General features: G+C 40.4%; 1 protein-coding gene across 1 annotated transcript in view; it reads right to left on the reverse strand.

Moving 5' to 3' along the window:
- Nucleotides 1-26348, reverse strand: part of LRMDA (leucine rich melanocyte differentiation associated) — a 461971-nt gene that overhangs the window by 431615 nt on the left and 4008 nt on the right. Inside the window, exons 2-4 of the mRNA XM_032191153.1 lie at nucleotides 21924-22006; nucleotides 7604-7699; nucleotides 156-256 (exon numbers count right to left, since the gene is read on the reverse strand). Coding sequence (XP_032047044.1) covers nucleotides 156-256; nucleotides 7604-7699; nucleotides 21924-21965 — 239 coding nt within the window. The 5' untranslated portion in view covers nucleotides 21966-22006. The remainder of the gene's footprint in view (nucleotides 1-155; nucleotides 257-7603; nucleotides 7700-21923; nucleotides 22007-26348) is intronic.

A 26348-nucleotide genomic window follows, 5' to 3' on the forward strand; every position in this document is an offset into this window, starting at 1 on the left:
GTAAAAGAAAAGGAGACAAACATTGTCTATAAAACAGTATCACCCACTTGACAACAACTGTGCGTGTTTCTATTTTGAGAAAAACAAATAAATATTATGGTTTTGGAGCTGGTGAGCCAAACTGCATTTAAAAAAATCTATACATTACAACATACCTTAACAAGTTGAAGCTAAGATCTAGCCTTTTTGCCATATGTCCGTATTTTCTTCCCAGAAATTCTGGAATTTCTTCACAGTCTTGACTAATGTAGGACACCTGAGAATTAGAAGCAAAAAGGAAGCATTCCGTAAGTGGATTATTTACAGTTTCCTGTCCAGATTCTGCCTCATTGATCCAACGACAACACACAGTATAATAAACATTCATTACAGCTTTGAGCTTCTTCTGTTTCACTGCTAAAGAATCTATCACAGTCTCATTTTTCTATCGATACAGTCAGCTTAATACTTAACACGTGCATAGCCCTACGTACAACACAGCAGAATTTTCTTATTTCAGATAAAAATTATTTTACAATTGCATTTATTCCGTTAAGTCATAAGTATCATACTCCATCCCCCTATTAATACTTTGATCTAACATTACTTTGGATTACCCTTCTGAACACCCTAGAAGAAAAATTCATAAAACATCAGCAGACTTTCAAAGTACTTTTTAGTTTGCCTCTCAGTATGCAAAACACTTAGAGATCACTTCAGAAAGTTTCGTCCAGAAACACCTAAGCAATGTGCCATCAATCCACTCTCACAGCAGTTCCTTGGGGTGATTATTATTTTCAGAGGTATGCTAGGGACAGAGCAGGAAAGCTGCTCAAGGTCTGAGAAATCAAGCATGCAGCTTTGTTTGGACAGTGGTGCAAGTCTCAAAGGTTTTTGGCTTCCACACCTATGTTCAGGTTACACTCCTTGTTATACCCAAAATACTTGTGAATGTGTTTCCTTCTTTCCATAGCTGTTTATCTGACCCACCTTTAACAAAGAGAGGAAGAATTAGAGGTAGAAAAAAATAAAATATGTACTCATATTTCTTTTTAGCAGTGTTGATGTAATTGATGATATTAAAAAAAAAAAAAAACTTCACATATTCTGTCTGATGTATCATCTTGGAAGTCTGGCTTAATTTCTTAAAAGAATCCCCACAAATCATGTCAAACATACTGTCATACATGTATTGTCTGTATTGACTCACCCAACACCAAAACTTCAGATTCTGTGCTAAAGGAACACTGGTTGTCCTTAGATGGCAACCTGCTAAGCAGGTAGATTTCAACGCTCTGTTACACTACTACCTAGGAGATACAGCTGTTAACTCCATGTTGAATGCATATTTGCTATCATACACCACTGGTGTTCACACACTACAGGGTGTTAGGTAAAAAAATACACCACAGGGTCAAACTGTTTTGATACTACTTCATTTTTTGCTACATAGAGACTCTGCAGAACAGACTGATAGTCTGTACTTTTGAAAATCATCCCTGTTTCTTACACTCTGAAAATGATTGCAATCTGATACTACAGTATTGCATCAAATTTAATTCACTTCGTTCAATACCTTAAGCAAACAAAACTGACTACAGTGGTATTTTTTTTTATGAGCAGAAAGCAGGCAGCTTGAAGTTCCGTTTAACAACATCTTCCCTCTTAAACCATCCCTGCTCTTATGATATATAATATATATATATTCTGCTACTAGACATACACATGACTTCAGTGAGTGTAAGGACGAAAGGGAAATGAACAGTTCTGGGTAGCTCACATCCTAATGGTTCGGGCATAACAGCAAGTGTCTTTGAGAATTCATTGACTTAAACATGCCTCACACTCTCTCTATATATACTGACCCACTAGTTTTCATCCAAGAGAACCACAAAATATTTTACAGTATACATATGAGGATACAAACAAGTATCGCCTCATTCTTCGCTGAAAAGTAGATTTCTATAAACTAGCGCCTGCAAACCCTTGGAGAGACACCCCTTTACTAGTAGAATAATTCTTTGGATTAAACAGTAATTCAGTGCAACACGCTGTAAAGGACATAACTAAAATATGATGCCCATTAACATTAGGATTGGAAAATGATGTTGCACAGCTACAGAGACTGCAGGAGCACAGGCCACCACTGCTCTTCTCACCCACAGGGACCAGGGGTGGAAAAGTAGCAAAAGATTCTGACCTACACTGCCACTGCTCCAGAAACTTAACTGGCCTCAACTGTCCTAGCTCCACAAGAACAGAAGTTGAGGAAGGAAGCTCATACAAATGTGTTTTCTGCGGCACACAGAAAGCAAAATACTTAAGATATTGTAAAGCTTCAGCCTTTGAACTGGTAAAATATACAAATATATTTGCACAACTGGTACAAACGGGTTATTCATAGATGTATTTGCAGGTGAAACATGGTTATCATGACCTTTTAATGCTAAGGGCCTCATGAAAGGAACTTTACTTGCACAAAGTCAACTTCAGCTCATTCAATATACAAGCGCCATTTTGAATTTTAAACAAACAGATTTATTTTCCCACAAAATACAAGGTACGCTTGCTTCCAATCTCTACACCCCACATACACAAACTTGCCTCAGATACCCAAGAGCTCTCTTCAGCGGCTGCCAGATCGCCAGCCGTGCAATGCACAATAAGCCTTTTTAAACAAGTTTTCAAGAGTATTCTTTTCTCACTCGTCTGTTCTTTAATCTTTGAACAATGCTGATATAAAACAAGGCTTCAGTAGTCTGGACAAGTTGAGAATAACATTTCTTCATTTGTAGTCATTTGATTAAAAATAATTTTCCCTGAAAACAATAAGAGGTACGCAATCTGATACTCCTCTTTTGGCATCCATCTCAAATACCCTCAAAACGAGGATGAGCTTTCAAGTGCGTATCCAGAGATGCCACCAGTGAGAGAGGAGAGCAAACCTACTGTGCCCTTGGTGACTCCACTCATTGGTACCAGGCACATGAGTAATGGCAGGTTTCTCAGATTTTCTATGCCCACTGCAGGACATCCCATGGGATTAGAAGTAGATGTAGATGTCTCCATTGCATAATTCTCCAGAGTGAATGCAGGCTGGTCATAATCAAGCACTGATATTACTGGTGCCCAGCTCAACATCCCACAGAAACGGGTTTCAGGAACTCTCTTACAAAACCCAGCAGGAGACCAGCTACGGGCAGCTCAGACACTCTTGCAGGCTTTTCAATGCACTGTGTACAATTCAGGAACAAACTACGTTTTTACAAAATGTTTAAAGTGTAAGTTAATCTCAGTATCGGTTGCAACTCTCTTCTGCTTTAGCTTTGGGGGCAATGACCGCTTAATCTCTGTCACTACGTTAGAGTGGCCCTGGGATCTTAGTAACCCGTAAGGCAGCACCTTTCTCGGATGGTGCCGCAGGAGCTGTGGGCACAGCACGCTGCCCCCCCCCGCGGGGAGCACACCTGGGGCACGTCCCCAGCCGGCCGCACCGCGCCATGTGCAGCCGGCGGGCGGGCCTCGACCCGCTCCCCGGGCGAGCCTAAGCCCCCAGCACGCTCACAGCGGCTCGGGCGGCCGGGCTGCCCCCCGGGAGCCCCTCACGCCTCTTCTCCTCCCACCGCGCCCCCCGGCAAGGCAGCCCCGGCCTGCCCGCAGCCCAGCCCGGCGGCCCCGCTGCCGCTGCCGCTGGCGGGGCGGGACGGGGCGGGGAGCAGCGCGGTGCCGCCGGCAGGTGGGGCCGGGCCGGGCCGGGCCGTGCCGCGCCGCGCACACTTACTTGTGCTCCGCTCACCACGACCCCTGCCATGGCCGGGGAGAAGGGGGCGGGAGGGCGAGGGGGGAGCGGCCGCAGCGGGGCTTCCGCAGCCAGCGCGGCTCGGGGCCGGGCCGTGCGGGCTGTGCGAGCTGCCGGCCGCAGTCAGCTGACGGCGGCGGAAGCGCGGCCGGGCCGCGCAGGGGCTCCCGCCGCGCCCCCACCCCCGCCCCCGCCGCCATGGGCCGGGCCTCGGGGCTGAGCGAGGTGACCCCGGCGCTGGGCGCGGATTTATTTATTTTTCAGTGCGTGGGGAAAGCAGACCCTCGGAGCCACCAGGAATACCGATCACAGCGCTCCTTCCGGGGCATTTTAATTGCTAATTAAAGTAATGCCGTGATGGGAGGCTGCCGCTGATGAGGTAGAGTAGGGAAAGGGAAGGTTTTCCGTAAGAATTTTGCTTTTTGATGATACTCAGGTTTCTTCTGCTGGGATCCTAAGTGCTGTAAGTCATCTGCCTACCTCTTCGGCTGCCTAAGCACCTTTAAAAATCCCTCTTCTGCCCTCTCCGTTGCTAATACAGCGTAACTCGCGGAAAGCAGAGGCATGCTGTGAGGGGAAACAAGTTGCAGGAGGAGATGTGTTCTGCACTGCAACCCACTTCCTACGGCTTATTCAGCATCGCAGCAGAAAGTAACACAGTACTTGCTCGGCCTCGTACTATCGACAGAATAAATTCATGGTACAGCTGTGGCATTACACTTCTTCCAGGGCCATCCTTGCCTTTGACTGCTGGGCAGGAAACACGGGGCTAAGAGCCCGGGGGAAAATAAATAAATAAAAACCACCACTGTGCACCCCCTGATATTTTCATGTATTGCATGAATGTAGAAAGAGGCCAACATGCAAAAGATCAAAACACAATCGGTGAACAAATGACTCCCTTCCTTCGCATAGATCTAATTTTCCTTACATAGTAAAGACCAAGAAGAATCAAACCCTTCATCCGCAGCAAATAAGCAGATCCTACACTAATGAATAAAAGTTCTGTTTCTCTATGTAAGAGTTTTCCATCAAGGCGTACTTGCTAGTTCAGGTCATCACTCAGCATGCCTCAAACAATCAGGGCCTGTGTTTATTTATTAGATCATGTAGCAAAAAACATACGCCAAGAAAAACAAGTGCTATGTGAACTGTAAATTTAAACAAAGCAATACAGTCTACTCTTCTGTATCTACCTCTTTTTATCTCTCCTTTAGTTACAAGCATGCAATTCCCATCAGAACGAACAGATATAACTCAAGGCACAAAGTGGCCTCCTGATATAGTCAGCTGTGTTTGTCTTAATGGAGTAAAATCAGTTCAATACTATGCTCCTGTAAAATTGGAATAATTATATTGAAAACAATTTAGCACATCGTTATCCATATTATTAGTATTAATTTTAGTAGAGTGCTAGCTGTCACTTTAGAGAGATCTCTGAAGAAAGAAATCCTGCCTGAATAGTTTACCAAATAGCACAGACAAACAATAACGAGTCTGTTTTTTCCACCTCCTTACATTGCCAATTGCATTAACCTGCCATTGATCCTCCTACTTACTAGGCAAGACCTTGTCTAGAGGGAGAAGTTGCAGGTCCCGCTCCCCAAACTAGGTGACTGAAATTGACTTTATCATCTCTTCAATCAGTTTAGCTGAATTTCGTAAATTACAAAAACAATTTAAGGAGGTGGCAAACTGTTTTAAGTGCATCCGGCTTATAATCATTCTTTTAAAACCAGTTCAACATTTTCTTGTGTAGACATGGCCTAGATTATTATCTGTCATGGACAAAATAATAGATCCAAATCCTGTGGTGTGTAACAAACAGGGAGTGCTACCGACCACAATGACAAAATGGGCCTATTATACTGTAGAGGAAGTGAAAAATAAGATCTCTGTAGCAGAGGAATGGAGAGGAGACATGACTGTCTTGCTATGATGCTTCCTTAGACTTTGAAAACTTATATCTTGAAAGTGATAATTCTGCTGCTAACTTCCTATCTGATGACGGGCAACTTTCTCAAACTTTATTTTTTTGGAGTCTCTGTTTTATTCCATAGTTTCTATGCACCTATCACCTGCACGTAATTTTCAAAAGGAAGACTCACAGCTGCGACTGTCTACCACTGAAGGAGTATTTTGGAATATCTCATCTGAAATTGCAGCTAAGTTAAAACATTGTCTTAGATTTCAAATATATGAGTCAATGTGCTCATTAGTTATTGCCTCGTGTTATTATGAAGCTAAAATACATTACACTGTTACATAAATACAGGCAGGCTTTTGTTAGCTGTTGAGCCTGTTGATCATCAGCGTCATTTTATAGCTCAGATTCCAGATCATTATGAAGCTTCCTCTGGTTTTAGAATGTTTTTTCTTTCACCTTACAATATATATTTATTCTTTTGAGCATCGCAAAATGCTACCTTCTCGAGTCCTGGCCCTGCACAACCTGAATCATCTGAATGTTTTCTTTAGCTTTGATAGAGCTGCCTACATGAGTAAAGCTTTAAAGGACTAAATTTGTACTTACAGAATATATTTTTATTGGTGGTTGCTTAGAAGCTGAAAGTTTTGTAAGGATTCTTTGTTCAGATTGAAATAATTTATGACAGTGGAGCTTAGTTGACCTTTGAATGTCTTTTTTTACAGTTTGTGTATACACACAATATAAAAAACACATTTTATTTAATTATCAGTGTTTCACTGCACAGCTAGAAGCAGAAAATGGCAGTTCTGTACAAGCCATTCAAATTGAGTTTCCTTAAATGTTCGGCAATGCTTTGCCTAAAACTTCAGTAGTGTTTAACATGAGTTACAAACAGACAAAACCAACACAGACCTTTTCAAAAAATATATTTTTTTCTTGTGTAAAACTACATCCAATTAGTTACACCAATCTGCTTAGTATATATAATTTTACATACACATAAATATATATATATCATAAATTGAGCAGACCCATTCCTCGAATAAGAAGCAGAGGATGTTCAAAATAAAATAATACCCATAATCCAGGCCCTAAACAACTAGGAAGTAGTGTATTGGGAGCATGACAGATAGCATTCAGACCTATCCCTTTTTCTGTGTTCTGCACATGGTGACAGAACTCTATGCCATTTTAGCAGTCATGAACCTAAAATGTATACACAGCTACAATTTTGAAATCTCGTTGACCATTTGGTTCAAATAATTACCTAATACATACCAGAAAATTTAGCACAGCACCAAGCACCAAACAAATTATGTCATTTTATATGAAACCTATGTACAGAGGTATTTTCCTAATTTGAAGGTCTGTTGAAGGTATGATGTGTAAGAGGAAAAAGTAACAATCTTGAATGTTTTATTAGCTAAAATCCTTTACAATATGCTAACCAAAATGGTTTTCCATCTTATGGCACACTATGTATGTCTGCACGTGCATGTACAAAATCATCTTACATGCCAAAATACCTCAAGCAACAACCTGTTGTCTTCCAAAACACCCTACAATTCCACCTGACAAAATGGTGTGCTGTGAACAAATTAAATTTTCTGACTGTTGTTGGTTTTTGTTTGCTTGTTTGTTTGTGTAATTTCAACTAAAAACAATATTCTCACAATATTCTTCCAATTTGACCATCAGAAAATTTGGCTCAGTGTTTACCAATACAACACATTTGTTGATGCTCATGATGAAAATGTTTTCTCAAAAAGTTTCCAGAGCAATACAATGCATATTCCAAACTGAATCAATTTACATGAAAGAGACTGTAGTGCAGACATTTTTGTCAGTATTACCAAAGGAAGAAGAAGGTTTTATTCATGCATAGCTTTACTTACAATTGTTTTTAACCCCAAGTAGTTAAAGATGGTGTTTAATGTCCACACTAATAACTTCAAACGTCTCCCAGGAAAGAGCATTACTAGGACTCTCTGCTACGAAACAAACAAGAATAAAATAAGCATGATGCAATGAAGACAAAATGCAACAAAGTACATAGTTTAATCTCATTGACAAGGACAGAAAGAAATACAGTAATGATGACCTTACTTTTTATTCCTAGTCTGAACTGCTAGAAATTAAGCTTTTTTTTTCTCTCCTGTCTCCATACTATTTCTTACATTCTCACTTATAAAGACATGTAACAGCTAATAATAAGTTAAAATGATCTGAAAAGCAAGTTACGCATGTATGTTCAATACACTAGTACACATTTTCTTAACTATATTGTTGTGACAGTGTGATAAAGTGCTTTAAAAATTGAGGATAAGAACATCTGAATTCTTTTTTTTTTTTTTCTTCTTCTTCTTTCTGCTGATGAATTAAAATTAGAGGTTTGGTTTGGTTTGGTTTGGTTTTCTCAGAAGTGCATATCCATAGCACGTCTGAAAGACTGCAGGACACTTTTTGTCCAGAAAAGCAGACAATTAAAAGTGGTAGAGCTGCAATATGTACTGCAATATGCAGTATAGGTACTACCATGTACCTATATAGCATTTTTGAATTTGGTTTGAATTTGATACTGTTAGTTAATGGCCTCAATTTACATTTTTCTGTTCTTTTGGAGAATCTTACAGCAGAAAGTAGGGTTAACTTTTTTTTTTTTTTTTTTTAACTTTTCCTACCACAGAGAACCACATTGTCCAATTCAGAATGTTTCATATGAATATCTCTTGCATCTTTGATCAGTTCTTCCCTAATTCCATTAAATAAGGGGAAAGGTCATTTGGTAAGAATTACGGATTCTAAGGTAGGTCCAAACTTTCTGTGGGTCAAGGAGCTGTTCCCTCCTATGCAGTAGCCCTGTGCAGTGCAGCAGACATACACTAAGTGACTTCTGCCCTTCTGCTCCATTTAGAGAAGGGCTAGCACTGCACTGAAACTGGTGACAAACTGCTGTTAAGTTCTAGAGGATTACATATTACATTTACAATTACTACACAGCAGCTAGATCTTATGGCAGAAAGTTTTCAGGGCTTTGAGAATGGCCCAGATCTTATTGTTACACACTTTTGCCACAATCTTCACACTCTACCCTAAATCAGAGTCTGACTCTTTGATTCCTCCTGTCTGCATGCAGAGCAGAATTTTGTCTACAAACACCTCCAGGATATATTTAATTATTATTTTCTTATTATATGGCAGCAGTGTGGTATGAACACAGTGAGGATACATGGTGATTGTGAATGAAGACAGCTCTGACAGAAGTTCACTCACTGTTTAATTGCAAAAGCACCTTGAAGTTCAGCATCTCCTGACATCTTTGGAAAGCTTCACGTTGTAACCCTGTTAGTATTCTTTTAATATAACTTTGCATATAGTCTTTATAAATTCAACAATTCAACATACTATAGGCTAAAGGTTTTCAAAAAAAAACATAACAGCCTAAAAGGTTTGAAGACAGTAGGGTAAAAAAAAAAAAAAAAAAAAAAAAGCCTTTCCTGACATTTTTATCCTGTAATCTGGCTTCCACAAAAGTTAATGACAGTTTTGTCCACCACAGCATGGCCCAAATACAATTAAAATCCCTTATATTATATAGTACACTATAGCTATTAGGCTAGAATTACATTTAATAAGAGATGTGTTCAACAGCTAAGACATAGTAACAATTAATTGCACAATTTACCTTCTCAAAGTGTTTGTTATGATACAGGACCTTTTTCTTTTTTTAATATGCAAGACTCTGTTTCCTTTAGGCTATAGAATGAACAGAGCTAAGTAAATTTAACTCAACCAGGTAAAATACCACTAAGTTCTTTAATGCTATATATTACCAGAACACCGAGTATTTTTGAATGCATTTATTCTCAACCTACACCAGGAAATAGAGAAATCCTCTTCTTCCTAGGCTACAGCAAGGAAACTGAGGCAAAGAAAAGCTGATTTACTTGTATAAATACTTATGATACCTGTGGCCAGCTAGGACTGAACCTACATCTCCTCCCAAGACCCAGGTTGATACCATCGCTGTAGACAATACTCTGTCTTGGTTTGGCCTGTTCGATGTAAGTGAACAATGGCATTATATAATAAAAAATATTACTTCTGGTCAGGAAAAGAGGAGAGTGTAGAAACCATCATTTCTTTGCTCCCAGTGGATAGTGCTTGCAGGCAAAAAAAAACATTCAAGGTTGAAAGGCAGTTATTCTCTGTGCCCACCTAGAGTACATAGCACACAGAAGAGAATGCTGACACAGGACATCCACAAGATCTGTAGATTACTGAAGGATTTTTAAATGTTGCCAAAACTTAATATATAGCGTGAACCAAAGACAAGAAATTAGGTTTTTATGGTTATATGGTTACAATTCATGCAATCTAAATGTTTTCTTGTTTGTTTTTCCATAAAGCCAAACAAAAAAGAATGAACGGGATTATCCTCCTTGCCAAGTTTTCAAAGGCCTATTGCTAGCCATGCAGGCACAGAAACACTTAAATAAAGATCATAAGAATTTTTTTATTGGAAAGTATTCAGTAATGTTTGTTTGGAAAGCTGTTGCTACTGAAACACTGGAAGTGTCTTGCATTATATATACTTCTCTTGTAATTATATGTTGCACACATACATAGAGGTTTTTTTTATTGTTTTGTTTGTTTTTGTTTTTTTTTTCTTTTTTTGAAGCCCAAGATGACTGATTCCCAACAAACCTGAAGTGCCGTGCTTCCTTACAATCTGTTATGTATATGTGAATTTCAGTGGCTGGCTGCACTATCATGGGAAAGTAAATTGCAACAGTGAAGCAACCGTACATCTTTGTGCATCAATGCTTGTTTGGTCATAAGAATGCAACAATCAGAGCTGGGCAAAAAAAAGAAAAAAAATAGGATTAAACCTATGATAAAATCTCATTTGAGGCCATCCAACACTGCAGTTCTAAATAACAGGTTTGAGCTTTTGAAAGTTCAGTGAGGTATTTTTTTGTTCCAGGTCTCCATCATAATATCTGGGGCAGAGACTGCCTCTCACCCAAAGATAAAACAAATTATTTCCAGAAATGCTTGAAGACAAAGATCAATGACAAAGGAAGTGGCTGCAGAGGCCAGAGAAGCTTGTAGCTGGGATGATGTCTCTTGTTCTAGCTGTCCTAGTAGTTCACTGTAGAACTGAAATACCAGACCAGCCGGGATGGGGTTTTTTGACTGGTCGCTTGCTTGCTTCAGAAGGAATTGTTTTCACCTGGATGAATCTACAGAGACACAATCTGCAATGTACTTTGCCAACATCACTGTAGCGTAAGAGAGACCTATTCTCTAAATGAGTATATACTATTGAAAATACCTGTTGGAAGGAGTTCTCTGCCTGCCTTTACCCTGATGAAAGGTTGTGTGGTCAGGAAGGAGCTTGAGCCAAGGTGTGGAAATACCTAACATTAGCAAACAGGTTCCTTTCTGGCTTTGCATCTATGTACATGGCCCCATTTTTTAATCTTACATCTTTGAGCTGGTTATAGAGGCAGACAGCAAAACCACAGCTTTCCACACAGATAACATGTGACACTGCTGCTGAAAAGAGATCAGGAAGCAGGTATACAGCCCAACCGGAAGTCAACATATTACAGGCCAATATGGAATAATTTCGGTATCTGAAGGAACAAAAGTTTTAGCTCCCTATTGCTCAGTTCAAAAAATAGTGGCTATTTTTCTTTATACCTTTTGAGTACCAAAAATTCCCACAGAAACGTATGGAAGTTGCTAACAATCTGGATAGCTATGAAAGAACAGAGCTCAAACAAAACGCATCATCCTCTGCAGTTTGTTAAACAGCAACTTTTCCCATTACTCACTACTTTCATCCACCCATCCTTCTGGGCGAGGAGGGATAAATATAGTTCAACTAGCATTAATTCTGCATCATCTGGAGACATCGCTAGGAAGAGAACACACAAACACATGATGCAAGATGGAAGAGCTGAAAGCTGAACGTTACAGACATACAGTCTCTGCAAGCAATATATTGTCAATTAATACAGAGACATATAAACATAACAAGAAACAGGTTTTACACTCCTTGGAAATGAGAGAAAATGCAAGGGATATCAAGATGGCTTAGTTTATTGCCTCTTCCCAATCTTCTTGCTGGGACTTAGTTTTACTCCTCTCTTCCTGACTTTGCATGCAAATACACTAATATAGAAATCCTTCAAATCCCATAACATATATAATCCCCTTTCCTAGGAAAGATGAAAGTGAAAAGGAAGAAAGAAGCTGAGCCAATGTAATACCTCATTCATTGAGGACTGAGTGGTACGCCATAAGCTCTACCTTAAGTCTTAGTCTCCAAGCTCTCAGTAACAAACAAATATTTAGATAAGCTTTCTCCAGTGAGAAACACAGAAGCAAGAGCAGAGTAAAAAATAAAGAGACTTCCAGTTTACACTGAAGAGAATATTAGAGACAGACCAATACTAAACTTAAGGAAATTCTTGTTTATATCTGGGAATTCCAACCTTGACTCTACATATAAAAATATCCAAAAATATGCTGATATTTGGCTGTAATACTGGGACCCATTCCCACAATCACAAGAGGACAGCACAGAGCTTCAGATTAATAACTATTGCTCTCAAGTAAAGATGGACTGTTAACAAAATAATATAAAGCTTTTCACACTTAGGTTTCTTGCTGGAATTGCAGTCAGATGAGCAAAGCTTAAGGTACTGTTAGCTGACAGTGTAAGATAACATAAAACTAATTGGGAATAAAGTATTTCAGTCCCAGTTGAGAAATGTCTTTATCATAAAATCAGCGTAGAAACAGATACCAGAGTTAGCATATTTGGGGTAAAAAAAAAAAAAAAAAAAAAAAAAAAAAAAAAAGGCATTGATTGGATGGACATAAAATGGACATAAAGGCTAAAGCCACTTAAAACTCTCCCAGGCTTTGTCTCCAGACCAAAACTGAAATAGCATTACAATGATGGTGTAAGGTCTTCAATTTCAAAGTTGACAATGTAGAATATTTCAAAACCATCAGCTTCCTAACACAAAAAAAAACACGACAGGGTTCTGGTTTCAGTTTTCTCTGTAAGGGTTATGGCTGTAGATCTGGGTGACATAATAGCTCACATGATTATGTAGCATGTTAAACTACTGTGCTATACTTGGCTCACTTACTGAAGATTCTGTACCCTGTTAGAACAATGCTGGGTGAATTCTGTAATTAAAAGTGAAAATTAAGCAAGATATAGTCACATATGACACTGTGTTTTTAGCATTCAGTCACAGCAACACTACCAAAAAAAATTATATCAAGCCAAAGAAAAAAGTTCGGGAAGTTTAAATATTATTATTCATACAGCTTTTGAAAATTATTTGTTTTCCTCTCTGTCTCTGAGGAAAAAAATATATATTTTTGGTGGAGTAACTCAATTTATGTGACAGAAGCCAGCAAAAAGGAAGCTATCATGACAAATATCATCATGGATCAGGACTACAGGACAGAAGAATAAAACACAGCTTGCAAAAAAAATGAGCTCTTAGAGAACTGGCACTAACTAACAAAAAATACTTTATTCTCAGCTCAAAACTCTTGAGAAATATGCACAGCTAATTCTCATGATGAAGGGACAGAAATATCCAGATTAGCCAGCCAAGTTTCTAACATTTTTTCCCAGTTTGTCAGCTGTCTTAGAATTCCCTACCAAAACAAGAAAAAGAAAGAAACAGACATTAAGCAGTGAGTTTGTAAGAAGGATCTATTTGTAAATAGCTTTCAAAGTGCTAACTGGTAAGTAAAGAATCTACAAAATTTTACAGGCTTGAAATCCATGTGTTGAAGATGAAGTTAAGCAGTAGCAGTCATGGACAGCTATAATCCGTGTCTGTTGGCTTGTTTAACCCTATGTCAATTCATTAGCCACCTATTAAAATATTTATTGATAATTTATTAACCTTTTCAGGAATTAAAACCTTATTGTCTTCACTCGAGAACATGCCCTCTGATTCAAATGCTGCTGGCGGTACACGGCTGGTAAAGGTTTCACCCAGCCTTCTGGCTCTCTGGCACCCCAGATGTGCCATTGAAGCTGCATAAACTCAAAATGCAGTTTCATACACATGTATGAAGCAGATAAAGCAGCCTAGACACACCAAGTGAAGCCTATTGTGGAAAATCCTGACTACCTGGGACCTAACCCAGATAACCTGGGTCCTTTCTTCCTTTCTCCTCAATCTTATACTTAAAACAAATCTGACTTAAAATTGGGTTGAAAAAAACATTAAACTCTTCATAAAGTGAATAAAAAAAATCCCTCTGGTGAAACAACCTCACAGATGCAGCAGCATGGTGTTATTCAATATGTTAAATTGTATTAAAAGAGAACAAGAAATTAAATTCAATCCTTCCCCACCATTAATTTTTCATTATGAAAAAATGCATATGTTAATGAAGCTGGAGAACTGTCTATACTGTCAAAGACAGAAAAAAAGATCCAATTAGGAGATAACCACAGGTCTGGAAATCTTTTCTTACCTGAAAACTTTGAGAATATCTGTTGTATAGTACTAATTATAAATAGTTCTGTCTAAGCAGAAAAGCAAAGACTAAAATGTTCATCAAAAGTAAATAGGTAAATGAGCAAAAAGAAGACATTGACAAGTCCACTGAAAGATTTTGGAGATTCTATTTTAAACTTAATGGGTGCTCACATGAATATATGTATTGGCATCATACTGGCTCATAAAATCATGTATAGAAAATAACATTTCCAAAGTTTTATCTAGAGGGAGATTTTATTAGTGTTCATCTTTTTTCTAGTGAATAGACAAGCATGTTAATTTCCTTCTACTTTTCTGTCTGTTTCAAATTGCATTCACTGTTCAGTATTATAATTTGTCTTTCAATGGAGAGATAAGTAAATGTGTTTGTAAAAAAAATGTTCATAATGATCGATTCTTAGTGTTATTTATACTGGTTATTTTAAAATATAAAGAAAGCCATACCTAACATTTCTAAAGTGTCATTCACCTTCAAATTTCATGACATTTTACATCTATTAATCAATTAAGCCTTATTCTACCTATCTCAGTTAGGCATTAATATCCCAATTTTACAGTTAGTTACACTGAGGATAGCTTGAAAGGTTAGCTGTCTTGCTAATACTGCTCAGGAAGGGGGATAAAACCCAAGAATCGCAATTGCTTCTCTATCGGTAATAAAAAATTAAAAGCCTTTTCCCTCTTGCAGGATGGAAGATCTCAGAAGAGTAAAGGCAAAAATAATGGACAAAAGTTTGGGACTTTATAGAATTTTTACCTTTTCTTGTTAAACAAACTATTGTGTTACAAACCTGCTTAAGAAAGGTAAATAAATACATGTGATCAAGAGATTTCACAAGTGGTGGTCATGGAGACCAACGAAAACTCAGGAGCATATAAGCATACTCCATAATAGTCTTGCTTCACCCCACCTCCCAAGACACAGTAAGCATCTGGAACAGAAGAGACCTCAGCTTTGGAGAGCTTTTCTTAACTGGCTACATCAGAACAGGCTGAGCCTCCTTTATCCTCATTTGTGCATTAAAAATGAAGATACCCAATTGACCTAACTGTATAGTATCACATTAATTCTATCAAACTTGTCAGTGTAATGCCACTAGAAAATAATTTAATTTCAATTCTCTATTCTGTTTTTAGTATGCAGATTAGAGAAAGGTCACCCTATTTATCCTGTTTCTGAATTACTGTTGACTGTCACTGATTACAATGGTAAACCAGTATGTTTCCAGGTGCATATCCTAAATGTAACCTGTACCAGTAACCATAACTGGGTATTTTTTCTATATGTTTTCAAAATTAACTACTTGAATTCAAAATTGGCTGGTTTAAACGTGTACTTTATTACCTTAAATTATAATCCCTATTGCTTTTAGGCCTCTAATCTGATACAGAAACAACATTTCTTATTTTATATCAGACTGAGCATGCTCTGTGTCTGTGAAGGAAAAACATGCTACTTTGCTATCTGGTGCTATCTTGGTTTTATACTAACACTCCTCTCAGAGGGCTCAGTGACAAATTACGGTCCCTTGGCATTCACTCTCTTGCAGACTTTGCACCACATGAGACAGGGATCACACAGAGGTGATATTGTTTGATCTTGATGTTCTATCATCATCAAGACTGTCACCACATCTATGCACTAAACAGAGAGAATCAAGATTGCAGAGGCAACCTCCATTCTGGCACTTCCTCATTTTTCCGTGCCTGACTTAGCATGCTTAATGTTCTTTTCATTTACAGTCACTATAATTGTCATTGAGGGTCTGAGCCAGATACTCGAGTACATCTATAATGTCCATCTATCAGGGAGAAAATCCTAGCTCCAAGTCCTGTTTATGCAGATGGGCTGATCTCCAAACTGGCTCCAGAACTGCCCCTTCCCACCTCCAGCCACAGGCCACTCTAGCACTCTGCATATACTGTAATCACCTAATCAATGCTTCGTGTCTGACATGACTTCTCAGGTACACTCTGTAAAAGCAGTCTGCACCCAATGTATCAATTAATTAATTAGTGGCAGCTCCCAGTGTTCCAGAAATCTGTTAGAGGACACCTAGAGGATAGCCGTAACATGGTGGTGCCTGGCAGCCTCAGCTTTTTCACCATGGAATATTAGTCAGAGGAAGTCTGTAGCATCAGTTCTCTGCCCCAGCATAGCCTGAACTTAAAGTCATGTCATTACCCACAGGCTCTTTTATTTGCATGAATACAAGAGATATCTATCTATAATCTTCCTGGCTTACACTGATCACTACAGGAGTAGTGAACGCCATGTCCAATTTTATTGAGAAGCTTTGTACAGGGACAGATGAGTACCTTCTCTTCCCAAGCAAATTCCAAGCAAGGAATTATAATACTAGCGTATCCAAAACGTTAGACATGAATGTGCATTACATCCAGAAACTACACACCAGAAACTATCAGTGACCTTCCCAATCCTGTGAATGGGCCATCCATGTTACTGAAGGGACTGCAGGAATGTGCTGGGTCTTGTGCTTTCAAAGTTAGGGTGGCAGAATCAGGAAAGAAACACAATCTTCTGCATTAGTGAGCTGTATATGACTGAAACACAAAGTTGAGGAAAAGGCATGAGAGGGATGCCAGAGGGAGGGAAGAATTCTGTGTGTCCCCATGTAAGCTTAATCTGAATTCTGGCCACCTGTAGTTGTTATGTCCAGGAATAAATACAAGGAATAGATAGGACTTATCCTCCCCGCCCTTGTGGAACCACTTTGAAAATGGTGCTAGGAAATTTGATACAGGTGAGGAATCTGCTAGTGGGAACACAAATGTGAACGGCCACATGCAGATGTTTTTCAGAGTGAGTCTGGGTTGTGAGCACACTGTGAACTAGTGATGGCACGTGTACAATACCGCTTGCTGAGCGTGCATGCCCTGCTCTTGGCCACTAATGAGCTAAGCTGTCACTACTGGTGTATAGGCATATACTGCAGTCAATACTACGCAAGTAATTGTGGTGGTTTTACTCAGGTGGGCAGCCGAGCTCCACCACAACCGCTCTCTCACTCCCCCTCTCCTCAAAGAGGAAAGGGGAGAAAATACAGCACAGAGAACTCGAGGTTTGAGATAAGGAAGGTTTAATTAAAGGGAAAGGGAATGGGAGGAAAAAACAGAGACAAAAGAAGCAATCAGTCTGCGCGGAAGCACAGAGAGAGAAAAAAATTATTCTCTACTTCCCATCAATGAGCGGTGTTCGGCCACGTCCTGGGAAGCAGGGCCTCAAACGCGTAGTGGTTGTTCAGGAGGAACAGCCCCCTCCCCCACAAGAGCCCCCCCTTTTATTGCTGAGTGTGACATCAGGTGTTACGGAATATCCCTTTGGTTGGTTTAGGTCAGCTGCCCCAGCGATGTCCCCTCCCCATCACTTGCCCACCCCCATCCGCTGGCTCTTGGGGGCTTGGAAGGAGTCCTGATGCTGTGCCAGCACTACGCAGCAATAGACACAACACTGGAGTGAGATCAGCGCTGTTCCAGCTACGAGTGCAGAGTACAGCACTGTGCGGGCTGCTGCAGGGAAAAGGTGACTCCAGCTCAGACAGACCCAACACAGTAATGAGCAAAGTCTGCAAAAGCATCGGTTAAAGAGGTCTTTGTTTTCCTCATCACTGTGGTTGATATGGAATGAAGGGATTCTTGAAGCCCTTTCTGGCCTTTGAAGACAAAGTTTCTGTGATGGGCACCTCCTGCTTGGCTGTCCACTGCCATTCAGCATAGATTCCCTACAAGCTTCCCATGTTATCCTTCCTTCCCTAACTTTGAGCAGGTATAATAAAATCAGGGCACTTACCCAAGCTGGTCTCTTGTCTCATCCTGGAATTTCCATCCCATGAATAACATGGAAACACAAGACAGGCAGAAAATGGCACCTCCTCCTTTTCTCCCAAGAGGACTTTGGAGGCTCAGTTTCTACACTCACCCAACCTGACACAGAGGCCCAAAAGCGAAAAGCTGAGCAATCCAGACAGCCCTGCAATGGCCTTCAGGTCAGAAACCCACTGCAGCTCAGTGTAGTGTAGATACCCATGCAGAGCTGCCCAAGTGGTCTGAAGATGTTCCTAGATTTTAAGTAGTTGGTTTTCAGGGTTTCTCCTTTGAGTTGCTTGTTCCTGTGCCCAGAACCAGCTTTGTTAAGGTGCCATCATGTCACCTCTTCTTGTATGCTACTTAGAAACTCTTCCTCAGCATAGGGCTGGGCTACCTCCAGCAGGCCTGATCTCCTCAGCTCCCATTTCTTACCTGTTTGCCCTTACAACCTGATAGTTTTGCTATATTTGCTGGTTCAAAATAAGTCAAAGTGCTAAAAAAGTAAAGGCTACTAACTCACTTATTAAAGATCCTCACCACCTCCTTGGCACGTCACAAATCACACGAAGGTGTGAGGGGGAAAGCTTCTTTACTTTGTAACCAAGAAAAATTGTCATCTGTTTTATGGTTTGATTTGAAGCAAGCAAAAGAGTTAAACTGTTTTTATACACATTTCTATAATGCAAGAGACTTCCAGTGTTTCAGGTAGCATAAAAGCACTCAAGTTAGTTCACCAATTTGCATAAGTAAAGTAGTTTAAATTATGTTAAAAAGGTATTATGACCAAAATGTTATTATTAGAAACCAACACCTTGAAAACACTAACTACTGAAAAATGTTTTTGTCTGGTTTTATAAATTATCCAAACGTTGTTCCTCATCCATTACTGACAATAACACCTGAGCGATATGCATTATGCATTAAATATTTTTATAATCATTCAGAACTATTTGTATTAAACAGTGATAGCAGATATTCACTTAAGTTTTAGAAAATGTTAAAGTGGATAGTATGTAGCATGTACCAGAATATCAGAGATTAGATTATGGTAGATATTTTCAGGCAATTTTATTTATACGGAGTGCAATGCTGGAAGACTAACCATTTTTAATCCAAAAAGCTCATATTGTGATTTGACCCAAACTGATAAAAGTTGAGATGTTCATATCTGAACTTGTCACTTAAAGGTGAACTAAAAATCTTCAGCGCTAAAGGACAAAGAATCAAAACAAGCAAAAAAAGTATATGAGCAGGCACAAAAATTTCATGTAACTTTACTTCCAGAAAATGAAACACGGAGCCTGTAGCCACTGTCTTATTTAGATGGAAGTCAAAGTCTGTATCAACAACGTGACCACACACTGGCTGTTAGGTCATCGGTGAGAAGAATTAGTGGGCATCTCTGTTGCAGAAATCCAGTCACGCAACTGGTATTTTTGCAGAATCAACAGAGAGGATATGAATGAACTGTTCTCTAATTACTCTGGCAAGGCAGAGGAGGACATTCTGCACTTCATCCTCTGGTGTCATCAATTTGACGTCTTTATAACTGTTAAATTAATTTTCTATACTTCGGGAGTCTGTTTCAGTTTTTAATCTTACAAAGATGAAATTCACCCTGCCTTACAATGCCTGAGAAAGGCCCCCAGCGCAACAAATCCATACTCATATTTTAGTACCCATGACGAGGACTGGTAAGTGGATGAATCTGTGGAGGCTGCAGGGTTTTTTTTGTTTGTTTCTGTTTTCCTGAGACACCTCATAATATTCCATGGGAAAGGCATACCTTGGCCTTCTGGGAAGACATAAGAGTATTACTGATAAACATTTGATCTATCTAGAGACATGCAGCCAAGACTGTGTAAAAGATACCAAGCCATTTTCAGACAAACACCACTCCAAGAGGTAATACTTTTATATATATATATACACTATAAACATAAATATACCCAACCCAGGGTAGAGTATCTTGGCATCCCATGATTATTTACTGTTTGCAGTAAAAATGTTATTGCTTTCATTACTCCAGCATAAACATATAAATAGAACCACAATACTGCTATAGAAAAGGAACATATTTCCTTTCAACCTTCTCCTTGGTTACACCGGGTTGCTCACCTAGAACCCACCTGAACTAATCCTGTCCTTTATTAGTGCAAGTAGCAGGGATTTTCACTCCGAGTCACAAAAATTTCAAACATTGGTCCAAAAAATCACAGTCAACTTATCTCCATACCCACAACTGAGCCCCATGCCAACCTTCTTTCTTTGTCCTTGTTGCACAGGCAAGTTTAAGAGGCACCTTTAAAGAAGTAGGCAGTTCTTGCCAAGAATAGCTTCTACCTCCCCTGTAAAGCGCCTGCTGCAGAACACGCAGCAGTTTATGTGAATGCTGTAGTTATAAATATATAGTCTTTTAAAAAAATCCTGTCTACTCTTCATAGTTTTCACAGCAAAGAAGGAAAAATGTCATCAGATTCTTATTCCCCCCCTACCCAGTTTATTAATATGGTTTATTATTATTATTAACAATAACAGATATGAATGGATACCAACAGACCAAACTGAAGCATCTCTATGGTACTTTAAATTGGGTTGTAATGTTTACTGTGCTCTTTAGATATTATAATTTGGGCTCGACTATTCTTCTTTCTTATCAACATATTAAAAACCTATCATACCTATAAAAGCATCCTACTTAAATTTGCTTTTCCCACTGAGATCATGATAAAAACGTGGAAGTGAAACAATGGGTGATTACTGAACTAAAACAGCTGCTTACCACAGTCCAATTCTATTCACGTATAAGTAAATGAGAAAATTTTGCCTTTTAGTCCAAGGAGAGAAGAAGCAAGCCATAACTGAAGTAGCCACAACGCTATTATATTATCTCTGTCTTAGAGCTATTCAACCGAAGAATACTTTAATACAGAGTTAATAAATTACATTTCAAAAAGGGTGTTTTGTTAATTGATTTTACCTTTGTATATTAATAACATTCAAACAAGACAACCAAAGCTACATAATGATACCATTTGTACCTCTGTCATAGTAGCATGAAGTCTATTCATGATTTCAAGGTCACAGTTAAAATAATAATAAAACCATATTGCATAAATCTAAAAACAACAACAACAACAACAAAAAAAAACCTGCAAGACCACTAACTTCAAATATTATAGAAATGTGTGGCAGCTACTAATTCAAAGGACCAAATAAATCTCATAATTACACACACATACTATTATACATCATTTCATGAGTTGGAAAAATCAGTGGAGGAAAGAGAAACCTCGAAGCATGTTTGCTTCTGGTCCCTGAGTAATGCAAAACATAAAACTTGGGGCAGCACTGGCATATGAAATAACACTGTTTATTATGACAAGAGAGCACAGCATCCAAAACAGGAACAAGATGATTCTTGATTCAACTTCACTATTATGCAGAAAGACACAGTGCATTGTGATACTGCACTGCTTTAGGGAATATGAGATTAAGTTCTTGACTCTGTTATGACATGGTAACGCATTAAAGCATTTACTATTTTATCCTCATTAAAACTCTTTGTAATTGATAACTAAATAGCAGGACCCCATTTTACAGATACAAAGCTACATGATAAAGTTGCATGCTGTTAATGGTAAACCTGGAACTGGAACTTAAGAGCTGCTAACTCTGTCTAGCCTCTGTTCTTCTGTGGCCACAATTTAATAAGTTTACTTGAACAGACCACTTATTTACTGTAAGGACTTGTGACCTTGGCCAAGCTCCTGTTGCCTTTAATCTCTGCTCCTGACACTAAAGGTAGTACATTTATCAGAGTTGGGAGTACCTGAATGAAGCTGGTCTGGAAAAAAACTCTTCGCACTCTCATACCGCAGCCTTACTTTGTCATCCATTGAGCATATGAACTTCCTGTGAATGAAAAAGAAACAGAAAAAAATAAATATGTTTCATATGGGAAAGAAATGGTTTAACAGGTAACTCTCTGGTCTGCTAAAGACAAAACAAAAATTAAAATTAGATGAAGAAGGGTGCGGGCTTATTTCATTTTTACTCTTAGTCTCCTTAAACTCTTTAACTTTTGAGAGAACGGGCAGCCTTCGCAAGAAGACTGGCTTTTGTTCCCTTAAAAATGTATCTTCACTGACACAGATGATTCCCACAGGGAAACTTTTACAATGCACAATTTTCTTTCTTAGTTTTTGCTGTTTTCTATACAACTCGTGTTCCAAAAACTTGCCAGAGAAAACAACAAACATGCAAAAAACACATAAGAAAACACATTGAAGCTTGAAGAACAAGTTCTCACTGTTCAACCCCTCCTCAGGTAGTGAAAGTACTGGCCAAGAACAAATACTGCTACAGACCTTCCACTACTGCCTTTTTTTTTTTTTTTTTTAAACAGGAAATTTGTAAGCAGATTTTCTATCATCACCCCATTAGAAACTCCTTTTCTTTTGACACGTTGTACGTTTTTAAACTTACCATGTGATTTTTTTTTCCTCTCACCTTAGTGGTGGCAGCTAACTCATTTTGTCTTACTAGACCACAGGCAGAAGTGGCTCTAAGTTTGGTTTTACGCGAACTCTGTATTTCCTAATATTTGGCATGTTTTCTCCCTCTTCTTTTCTTTCTCTACCACCAGGTAAGCCACATAGCACAACAGTGAGCAAAGAGGTGAGATTCCGGTTGGAATGATGTAATGCTGAAAATTAAATTTACACACAACTGTTCAGAGTCTGGGTCATAGCTGGGTCACCTCTCTGAGTGGGAGGCAATCCAGCAAGGAGCACTGGATAATGATTTCTCTATGCTGAGGCCCCTTTCGTGAAATACAGCACAAAGCCCTACCTTGATATCTGAATCTAATCTGATTCAATGCGTGTAACAATTGGGACCAGTGAGGGGTTATATTATTTTGTTATATGCTGTGCTATGTCTCCTTTTCCTTTGAACCTACTAGCACCCAGAAATAAGCTTTCCCATGTCTGAACTCTTACCCAGAGATAGCAGTTTAGATAAGGGCTGGTTGGCTGAGGCTTTTTACAGAACATAGCACACTGCTCAAAGGTAAGGGGAAAAAAAAATGCTTCTTGTTTCTTGAACAAAGAGGGGGTTGTCTTGGTTGCTCCTGGACTGTCTCCTCTAGCCAAGGCTATTCTTCCCTAGCCATATTTGTCCAAAGTGCTTATTTCCTTCCGGGTACAGCTATCACACTCCTTCACAACCTCGAAACGAGCTTTGCGTGACGGCTGCCAAGTGGGCTCCTCCTGGAGATATTTGGAAGCATCTGCACCGGGCCTTCAGAGGAGGCACAGACTCATCTAAGTGATTCAAGCGGGTGGGATGGGCTTTGCAAAACACCTGTGAGACTGAAAAGCAAAACAATCACTTCGAAAGGTAAAACAACCCTTAACGTCTCCTTCTGCAGTGCCAGCCCTTGATCTCTTGCATATTGCCTTGCCAATGAACTTGCACTCTACCTGCAAGATTTCCCGCTGCCACATGACAATTCCGCACTCAGGCACAGGCTGACAACCGCGGCACCAGGAGAGCGGCTGTCAGGGCCATTTTGCATGAAGCACACGCAGCTCCTACCCAGCGAAGCCCTAATGTGTTGATTTACAGAGTCCTCTTGGCTGACATGGGAAAATGAGTCTGGTCATGGTTGATTTAACATTTTATGGGCAAAGAGTCAGCCTGCTATAGTAAGTTTGGACTACTGCGCACATTTTACACATTCACACGCGAGTCCACGGCAGAAAAGACTCAAGACGCTAAGCGATTCCGATGCCCGCTTCGCTCGAGCCCTGCCGAAAATACCCAAAGTTGCGATAAAGTGCAGACGAAGGCGCAGGGCAGGGGCCGGAGGAGCCCGAGCAGAGCCCGGAGCGGCTGCGGGGCGCAGCGCCCGGGGCTCCCCGCTCCGCGCTGCGGGTCCCGGTGCGGGTCCCGGCCGGGGGGCGGGCTGCGGGCGGGGCGCGGCGCTGCGGCTCCGCCCGCCCCGGCGGAAGTGGCGGCGGCCCCGGGGCTGCCCGGCGGCACCGGCCCCGGCCCCGGCCCCGGCAGCGGCTCGGCATCGCTCCCGAAGGGAAGCAAAAGAAGCGCGGGGCGGCCGCCGGCTTCTCCGCTCGCCGCGGCCGGCGGGCAGGGAGGCGGCGGGGAGCGCGGCTGCTCGGCCCCGGGGCACCGGAGCCCTGCACCGGCCCCGGGAGAGCTGCGGGGAGCCGGGGCTCCGCCGGTCGGAGCCGGGACCGGGTCTCGGAGCGGGGTGTTGGGAGGAGGAGGAGGAGGAGGAGCGCTCCTTCATCGGCCTCATGGGAATTGCCGGCGGGCTCCCGTTTGGTCGGTTTCACCTCCTCGAAACCGAGCGGCCGTACGCGGCGCTGACAAAATCAGTAAAACTTCACCTTCGACTTCATTGATCTGAGCAGACAGGCAGAGATTTCTACGGTGTTCAATTTAGGGAATTAAAAAAAATCACTCCGCTAACAGCATTTGGTACGTTTCTAACCCATATGTCACCTCGGTGCTTTAAATAATTATATTTGCATGCAGGGAGTGATTCATAAATATGTCAGGATTGTGAAATATAGGCAGGCATTTCAAACTTTCTATTTAAAAAACATGAATTATGGCCGCGAAAAATGTGTTCCCATTTAAGGGTGATACGAAGTATTTGGTGTCTAGTACGGAGGCCCATCCATCATATAGACAATAAAGAGAGTTTTTGCCTGACGTTGGAAATTTATGGTTGCCCTTCTCTGCCCTAATAACTCAAGCATTGTGTCAGCCTGCGACAGCCTTTGCAGAAAAACAGCAACCCTGTTATCAATCAAAAAGCCCTTTTACATTTTTAGCAAAACTCTGATCATCCAGACACCCTTTTAATGTATATATTACATCATTATAGATCATTCTGCACTTTTACTGCAACTCAACAAAATGATCCATCACTTCAGGACAGTCCTGATGAACGCTGATGTAAATTATTTGCACGTCGCTAGTACAGTACAAAATGAAAAATGTACTTTAGGTGGAATTAATTTTAGGGTGTAAAAAGCTGAAGATGAAAGCGGCTGGGATTAGAAGACACCTAAATGCATCATTAGGGATGACTGAAAACAAGCTAATAGTTATTAAAATTAAGATTATTTTAACCTTTTCGGATCGTGGACCTAGGCTGTTTCGAGGAGATAGAGAAGATGCAGAGCTCGCTTCTTCCTGCCCCTACCCTCGCCCCGACGTGGCTATCTTGTAACTACTTCGAGGATTATTTGGGTGCCTAGATGAGGTTAATTATTGGGGTTCCCGTGGCTTTTCCAGCCCTAGCCTTAAAACTTTTCCGCCTCTATAACAAGACGTTGTTCCTAACGCTGTTGGGGACGCATCCGGCTGATCAGTTCAGTTTCCATAACAAAGTTGTCAATAAACACTACGTGCCTTTTGGATCCAAGTGAAGAAGCTAAAGATCGCCTCCACTTGTGTGCCATGGTTAATTTCTGAAGGATTGCTGTAACCAAATATGTGCGGAGTTAGATGAATTCTCTCACGTAGCCTCCAGGCTTTCGCAGAAGATAAACACAAAGATGCCTTTATGATTGCTGAGCCTCAATGATCAGACCAAGGTGTTGCAGAAGCTAAAAGACTCTTTTTCACTCTTAAAATGCAGGCAGCAAACACTAGGTCGAGTACACGTGCACGAATTAGGAAACGTGTTCGCTTGCTTTCGGCTGGTGGTTTTAATCGCGGTACACTCACTAACGTGAAAGGCAACTAAAAATCTCTGCGCTTCGCAGGAAGCAGCCAGCCTTTGCCGTGCCACCAGACTCGTTTGGCTTGCTCTCGCCCTCTCCGTCGAGAAAGTTACCTTAAGGCTTATTTAAAATAAAAGCTGATTGCATGAAAACCACCTTAAACATGAAAGGGGACACTTTGGGAAAATAGCTGTTGGTAAAAGGGTTTCAACACGGGTGCAAAAATCTTGACACTCATACATGAAACTCGCAACGTCAATAAAGGAATCTATCAAATTGCTTACAAGAGAAGGGCGGTTTTTGTTAGGTGTATTAATCGCTTCCTTCCCCCTCAGCGGAACAAAAGGAGGATAACTAGACAAACTCATTCGAAAACAGTTTAGGAGGAAGTATATTTCCGAAAGCAGTAAGCAAACAAACAAACAAAGTAATTTGCTGCTCGTTTAGGAAAAATATCACAGCCAAATAAAACTCGTGTTCATTTAAACGTGACTATT

Source organism: Aythya fuligula, chromosome 7 (genome assembly GCF_009819795.1).
Source record: "Aythya fuligula isolate bAytFul2 chromosome 7, bAytFul2.pri, whole genome shotgun sequence".
Lineage (NCBI taxonomy): Eukaryota > Metazoa > Chordata > Aves > Anseriformes > Anatidae > Aythya > Aythya fuligula.